The 8333-nt window shown below is 32.2% G+C and overlaps 1 protein-coding gene across 3 annotated transcripts; it reads right to left on the bottom strand.

Annotated features, from left to right (window-relative positions):
- Positions 1-333: 333 nt before the first annotated feature.
- Positions 334-3116, bottom strand: LOC127073822 (uncharacterized). Of its 3 annotated transcripts, none has more exons than XM_051015050.1 (6): positions 2962-3116; positions 2768-2879; positions 1881-2250; positions 852-1350; positions 714-757; positions 334-623 (listed from the first exon to the last, which is right to left on the bottom strand). In XM_051015050.1, the coding sequence occupies exons 1-6, from the start codon at positions 3002-3004 to the stop codon at positions 582-584; spliced, it is 1110 nt and encodes a 369-aa protein (XP_050871007.1). In that variant the 5' UTR covers positions 3005-3116; the 3' UTR covers positions 334-581. The 3 variants fall into 3 exon arrangements, with proteins under 3 accessions (XP_050871007.1, XP_050871008.1, XP_050871009.1); XM_051015051.1 differs by having other exon boundaries at positions 714-759; positions 857-1350; XM_051015052.1 differs by having other exon boundaries at positions 867-1350.
- Between the last annotated feature and the right edge of the window lie 5217 nt (positions 3117-8333).

Here is an 8333-nt window from a genome sequence, read left to right as displayed (position 1 = left end):
AATTAATGTTCACATCATGACCATTAACAGCAAGGGTTGATTTATCCAATGTCAAACAAAATAAGAAAATGATTTGACTAGATTTAAATTTCAGGGTAAATAATCCCTATCAATTTGGGGTGAGAGAAATTTAGCTATTTACTGTAACTTTTTTTGATTGGCCAACACTACTACATCTAAGTTCAATCAATTTGATTGGCCAACTAAATATCATTGGTAAAAGAGTTAAGTGAAATATCCTATAAAAGATTTTAAATGAAATTATGCATTCATATAAAATATCAGAAAATATCAGAAAATATCACAAGATTCGTATAAATACATGAGAAGAGATGATAAACTCACAATCCAATCATCTCAAATTGTAGTTTTTCACAAAGATAATAAAATCAACTATAGAGTATTATTGACAATCCATTACATCCAATACAGCTTGGTTTCTTTAAGATATTGTAGAAGAAGTAATCAATTTTTCATCTTTAATCCCATAAAGATCAAGCAAACTCCACACAGAACATTATACACGACCAAACAAAGTTTGAGAATGGCAAAATTCAGAACTGCAAGCCCAAAAGCATTGTTTACATAACTTCAATCAAATCACCATCCGAGGACCGAACATCCTACAACGAAAGACCCAAAAAATATCAGACATAATTCTCTGACAACACTTTGTAGAAATTACAATTCATTATCATAGACAACCCACTTACCATGTTTTCTTTTTCTCCAGCACTTGTAGTAGGACTAACAGAAACTGTATCAGAGCAAAAAGTTAACCACACAAGGTATTAGACAAACTTAACTGTAAAAAATCTCTTGATTCTGTCATAAAAGAAAAACTGCCGCACCTTCATCAAGCTTACTTTCTTTAGCATCAGCTTTCTTTCCACGTTTCTTGACTCCACTCTTACTGGTTTCAAGCTTACTAGGCTTCTCGGATTTTTTAACTGACCTACTATTCCTGATATCAGAAGCAGATTTTGAATTTGCAGAGGTCATTTTGAGATTTTCTCTCAACTTGGATCCAAGATTTTTCTTTTGGTTAGTTTCCTTCTTGGTTGGCTCTATGAAGGTAACAGGAGGCGAAGTAAGTTGAGGAGAATCAGTGTTTAAGCATTTTGGGGTCAGTTTACCAGCACCCATGGTAGAAGAGGAATATTGCACTTCATCATCAGTAGATCGAGCTCCCTCTTCTGGCATCTGTGAAATGCTTTCAGAAACTTGAGGTTGTTCTATGATATCTGCAATGTTATAGCTTTCTACCAGTTCTTTGGCTAGTTCCCCATGTTCATCAAGCTGGTGTCTGCGCAAGTAGGACTTCAGCTCATCTTGTAATTTCTGGAAGGGCTACGGTTGAAATTTAACAAGGAAATCATAAAACAGAAATAAAGACTAATGGGAAAACAAATAAGGGTCACACATATAAATAAATAAACAAAAACTAACTAGCATAGTATTAAAACAAAGGACAAGCCACTGCAGTAGCAACATCATAATTTCTAATGTCTCCGCTGCTGTTGCAACCATGATTGAGGTTGCATCTCCAGCTTTAAGAACAAGTAACTCAAGAGAACCAATCCCACCATCCACTAGTAGGGAGCTCATTTAAAGTCAGAGCAAAGCTCCTCTTGTTAGTAGCATCTAGTGAGTTTCAAACCTAAAACTTTTAGAGGAGCACACTCCCTAGACCCAAATCTGTTAGGATGAATTATATAATTGTAATTCATTGTAATAATACTAAAGATCACAGCACAATTGCAATTGAAGTTACATCAATCCCATTCATTTTAAAACTTCCTAAATACTAATAGTTCCATTTTAAAGATAAAAAAGTAGACAATTGAAGAATACAAAATGAATTGATGGTTGTGTTTTACCTCACATCCTGCCTCCAAGGCTAATTTGAAGAAACCGAGTGAAATAGTGTGCTTGGCAGCACTTTCAGATAGCTTAATTTGGTTCAACCAATACGAAGCAGAAGACAAGAGACTAAACTTCCGAGCAGTTGATCTAAAAATGTCAGAAACAGGTGTTTGGACTCGGGTTTGAGGCCCTTGGCCATTACCAGACTTCCTTGATCTTGTCTCTGAGATTGGGGTTATGTTGGCAACCGCCTTTGGACTTGGAGTGGGAGATGCTTTGACAGGATTAGAGAGCCTTCTTGGCGGTTTAGCACTTGAGGATTTCCCATTGGCAGAGAAATCAAGAACTCCCACACTTTTGCTTACACTGGGAGTATTTCTTCCCCTGAAAATGTAAATGAGGTTTTTCTTTTCAATAAGTACACTATCTCAATTCACTCACACAATTAAAGAAAAATACATTTGTTTCATGAGGTCATTGGAAGAGGCAGTGCAAACAATGAAACAATTAATTTGAGTTTCCAATATGAATGAAAATTGGTGATATTTTTGTCATTTTAGCAAAACGGAAGTAAATTTCTGTATAAAATTCATGATTAGACTCAAAAGCTATAAACCCTAATTTCAACTAAAATAGATTTTGAAAAGCATAATCAATTCTACTTGAGAGAAACGGAACATTTAAAAATCACAAATAGCAGAAAACAGCATATATTGTTTAAACTTCACTATATAAAATCAAAATTAAAATCAAAATCAAAAACAAAAATCAAAATCGAATGATTAGAAATCAAGTTCCTCTACTTTTTCACTACAAACTCAAACAATCTGAGTAAAATCATTTTTACTCTTCATTCTGAAAAAAGAAAACAGCCATAATTCAACAAAAATTGAAAAACTACCTCTTAGATTCAGAAGGATTGGTGCTAATAGATGCGTCAGGCTTCGGTTCCTTTGATTTGTTAGACGAACGCAACGGATACCTCAGAAGTTTAGATCTCGATCCAGAGTTCCCTGAACAGAAGGAAAAAAAACAGTTGAATTTTTCTTCACTGTATGATAATAGAATCAATCGATTGAGAAAAAAAAAGATTACCAGTAACATCAACGGATGATTGATCGTTGATAACTTCCTCCATAGTTTTTTTTTTTTGCTTCTTGTGAATTAGAGAAACGAAAGTTAGTTTTTGTGCGAGAAGATGGTAATGAAAAGTATGAAAACGAGTTTGAATTTATAAAGGGTGTGTGTGACTTTTACACGTGTTAAGGGCTTTGAGCGGGAAAGGGTGAAACTCAAAATTTGATGCCGCCGACTAAGCGAGCGTGCTGACGTGGATTATGGGACCCATTTTCTTTCTTAAATTCGAGTTTTTGAAATTCAAAATGAAAGAGCTGTTTTTATTCCGTTGAGTTTTGGGGTAAAACTGCTTTACGGTTCGTTTCATTGTAATAACGGTTAGCAAACCCGTTGCCTCGTATGATTGAACCTTCAAAGGACATTAATCCGTTGTTGTTTACTTCTTGTAAGTTATCATTTTTTGTGTGTGTAACGATAACAAAATTCATTATTCTCTTGGTGTTTTACTTTTTCACGATATTATTTATTTATTTAAATGATAAAATATATTTTTTTAAATGTCAAAATTTATTTTGTCTTATTAAATATTTTAAATTATTTTTAATAGAAAAGAGATGATGTGTTAATTTTATACTATCAACTAATAATAATCATATATATCATCAAATTAAATTAAAAAATTTAAATTACTTATATGACATAATGGAATGATATATCTCATTGACCGTCAAATATTTCATTTTCATTAAATTTTATATTTTATCTCTTAAAAAAAATCATTAACACTTTTGATTATCTTATCAAACAAATCTAAAGAAAATGATAAGAATTATATGTTTCTTATTGAATATTTTTACTCTCTTTAAATATTTTAACTTTAGTTTCTCTATAATTTTTCATCAAATTTTGATCATCTAATTTTTTTTCTCTTGTAGTAAGTCATTTAGTGATGCAGCCCAACACATGTTATCTTATCTTAAGTGGGATCCACAATGCTACAATGATAAATATATTAAGCAGATCACATGAGGTAACATAAATAAGCATGAATTAAATTTGGAATTATTGATAATTTGATTAAAGACATAAAATTAAAAACAAATTAGAAGTAAAAAATATATATAAATGGAGTTATATGAATATTATTATGATATGAAAGCTAACAAATAAAAGATGAGAAAAATAATAAACTTTCCTGTATTGATTGAGATGAAGAGTAGTTAGGGATGATAATTTGACTCATCTTCAATAGATATCTGTAAAATTATTCAAAATGGGTAGGATAAAAATCTGCAAAAATAGGTACGGACATGTGCTCGGATAATTACACACGAAAATAAGCGTGTACAAGTTCAGGTATAGGCACCTTGGTAATCACTCCGCCTCATACCCGCATAATATATATTTATGTATTTTTATTTATATTTTGCATGTTTTAATTTATATTACTATATAAAAATATATGTTTATCAATTTAAAAAAGTATGTCAATGTTAAACCATTACATATTTAATATAAGTGTTTGTTTATTTTAAAAATAAATTGTTTGAAAACTTTTTAATGTTTTTAAAAACATAAAATTATATGATATTTAACAATTTATCTATTTATTTTTAATAGGAATGCGGGTAATGGGTACGAGTATGGGTACTTACATACCCATAGGATACGGGTGCTAACTTTGACGCCCAAACGGGTATGGGCTTGGGTACGTGGATTTTTTTTAATTGCGGGTATGGGGGACGGGTACTATAGTACCCTACCCAAACTCTGTCCATCGCCACCGTGTTTTTATTATTTCCAAAGGAAAAGAGAAAAAGTACGAACAAAACCTAAAGAAATTTTAAAGCAAAACTAATAAAAAGAGATAAAAGGGTTTGCGAGTTAGTTATGCAAATGAAATGTATTAGCATCCTAAACATCCATTATACTCTATGAAAATATGTACATTTTAGTTTAAAAATGTATTGTTTGCAAAAGATTGAAGAGATTGGAAAAAAAAATTGTGTTTGCCAAGACTTTGGGAGTCTCATGCCTACGTACCAACAAAGTGCAATGGAGGATCAAAACCTCGTAGTTCGTGGTAAAAATAACAAATATGTTTGTTTTTATTCATTTTTAATGAAAAGACACTTTGTCATTTTAAGGAGAATACTCAACTAGCCACCCACAAGTATGAGAACTTTGTATCACCATGAGAAGGGCTCCAACTTGGATAAAGATAAACAATTATATCATTAGCTCTCTTAGATGGAAAAAAGTTATCATCAATGCTATGGGGATAGGAGAATTATATCTCAACTATAGAAATGACTCACGTCTAGACTTTGAGAAAAAAGTTTTAAAAGGAAAAGTGCACAAATGGCACAAAATGATTTGAATGAGTTATGCATTTTGTAAGTCTTTTGAAATTGGTCTGAATATGCTTAAGATGGATTAGTATTTATTAAGAAAAGATTTTGAAAAATCACTTGACAAAAGTCAAGGTTTATTGAAAAAATGGTTCAAGTTAAAAAAAAAGATTTTGAAAAAGAGAGAAGATTTTGAAAATTAAAGAAGGAGAGAAGAAGAAGAGATTATCCTAAAGCATGAAGTAAAAGCTATGGAGGACAGATCTAACCAAGAGATAGCAAGATTTATGACATAAGTCTAGCAAGAACCCCCTCCTTTGGAATAAGCCTCAAGCAAGCCAAATAAGCAAAAAATAATTATGCATTAGATGAAATCAAAATAACCAAGTCAAGTATTCACAAAGAAGTTCAAAGTCAAAGGTATCAGATGAATCCCAAGGTATCAAAGCACAAGCTCCCAAAGCAAAGGTCAAGATCACAATTCTAAGTTCTTAACTCCACAATAATTCTAATGTTGATCAATTTAGTGAATGTAGTAATGATGGTGAAACTGATCATGATGATAGAGGAGTAAGGTTTGATGATAGTGAAGAATAAAGAACGTGTGAAAAATAAGAAGGATTTGTTGAAGTTGAAGTGGTAAGACCAATTTCTGGTAATAAGGTTGAGGTTAATGGAAAGTCTCTTAGATTTAAGGTTTTGGATTCTAAAAGTCCTAAAAATATGAAATCCCTGGGAAAGGTGAAGATGTTTGTTCCTACTAGTGTTTTAGGATCTAGTTCAAAGAGGAATACTAATAATATTGAAAGTCAAGATGTGCACTATGATAGTGAAAAATTAGAAAGCTCTGACCCTAATGATAGTTGTAACACCCCTTTTTCTACCCCAAATTATTTAGCATATAATCAGAGTAAATAAACACGCATATAAGAAAAGGGCGTCACATCGACGTTTTTAAAACTTAAAACTTTCGAAAACCAACAATACACCTGGTCAATCAAAGTAACACATTTCAATCATCATGAATATTCAAACATATGCGTTCGCAGCAGAAAATAAAGAATACTCATGTATTTCATAGAATGATTCATGTCCCATACCATGATCATCATAATCACTTCAAAATAAAATAAAATAATCAATGACATAAAGCATGTCAAAATAAGATACGAGTTCAATACCACTAATCTACCCAGTGTTACATGACCAGAGCATTGACTCATTACCAAATTTCAAACTAAATACGGAACTCTCCAGCTAATCTTGAGCGAGCTACCGTCCACCTACTCCAGTAATACTACTTTGTAGTATCTGCACGATACCCATGTAAAGGTAACATTCAAACAAAAAGGGTGAGAATTCCAAATCATTATGAAATAGCATAATAAGGCACAATGAATTAAAACACAATTTAAGAATTCATCACACTTGGTATAATTATATCAATGATATTAACAGACAATCATTCCACATAATTCAAATGTACATCACACTCACATCAATACACACATTCAATGATCACATAACTATAGACGACTCAATGCAAGACAATGTGACTCTATGCATGTGGTACCGCAATGTGAACTCAAAGTTTCACCGCTTTCCGATTCAATATCTAGAATCCAAGTCACGCTTCAGATCCGGACAAGACCAAAGCCTACGTCTGTTTCCAATGAAGGATCACCGCTTAATACTACGCCTAATCCCAATCAAGGATTAACGTCTGTTACGTCTGTTTCCAATTAAGGATCACCGCTTAATACTACGCCTGATTCCAATCAAGAATCAACGTCTGCTACGTCTGTTTCCAATAAAGGATCACCGCTTGACCATGCTATGAATGAATGCACACATACCAACACATATGCAATTAAGACCTTCTATACCGTCTTAACATCCCACATATCACCATAACTCATAATTGGTACATATACATATTCATCATTACACATCATCTACTATTTCATATACACATCCATAACCATAAATCATTCACAATTCAATAATGGTATACATACACATTCATACAATATTTTATTCTCATCATGATAAATTCATGGCATTTATAAATCACATAATATCTTATAACCTGGAACAATAATAATAATCCTTTACATTATCTTTAGTCATGTTATTTCACAATCAAACATATCAACCATGTTTATCACCCATCAAAATAAAATTCATAGACTTTGTAAGACGCATAATACACTATAATATGGTATCATAATAATAGCCTTTTTCATTACCTTACCAATGCATCCGTCCGCATTCAAAACGGAGCTATAATGCTTAATTAAGTCATTAATCTATCTTAATCAAGATTTAGATTAATATTTATTCATTGCATAAGTATTCAACAACAACCTCTCTAGCCTAGTGGTAAGGCATGTACAGTAGATACTGGGTTTGAACCCCACTGATGACAAATTCTGTACAGACAGAAACTTAAATTCTGTTTCATAACAGTGTTAACCGGTTAACGCAAAACAGAAAGTTGTTCTTGCGCTAACAACGAAACAGAATGCAGATTTCTCCGCATTTTTCATCGTTGGAGGACTTCCGGACCTCCGATTTCGATTCCGTAAAAAGCTACACGTTCAGAAAATTATGACTCATCCAAATCTATATTCATTCACAGTTTTAGCATAATTTAATCATCACAATTCAAGAGTATTTATCAAACCTAATAATTCCAACCATGCCAATTAAGGATTTCAACCTAAATCATGTTTCTACCCATTAACCCAATCATACTAACCCACAATGATAAGGATTTTCCCCCTTACCTCGTCAATCTGATGGAAACCCTAGCTCCTCTTTACGTTTCCTCTCATTTTCCTCTATTGCCTTCAATGCTCAAGTGAATTCTAATTCTCACTTCCTTCACCTCTTACTATTTATAATGGTATTCTAGTTGGGTTTAACTCATCTAATTTAATCACTAGGCCCAATAATACCTAATATTTAAATACCTCTATTTAAATTTAAATTCAAATAATTAACCACTCACTAGTCATACCAATTTAATTAATATAA

This window comes from Lathyrus oleraceus, chromosome 4, assembly GCF_024323335.1.
Source record: "Lathyrus oleraceus cultivar Zhongwan6 chromosome 4, CAAS_Psat_ZW6_1.0, whole genome shotgun sequence".
In the NCBI taxonomy this organism is placed as follows: Eukaryota; Viridiplantae; Streptophyta; class Magnoliopsida; order Fabales; family Fabaceae; genus Lathyrus; species Lathyrus oleraceus.
This window is presented reverse-complemented; position numbering and strand designations above follow the sequence as displayed.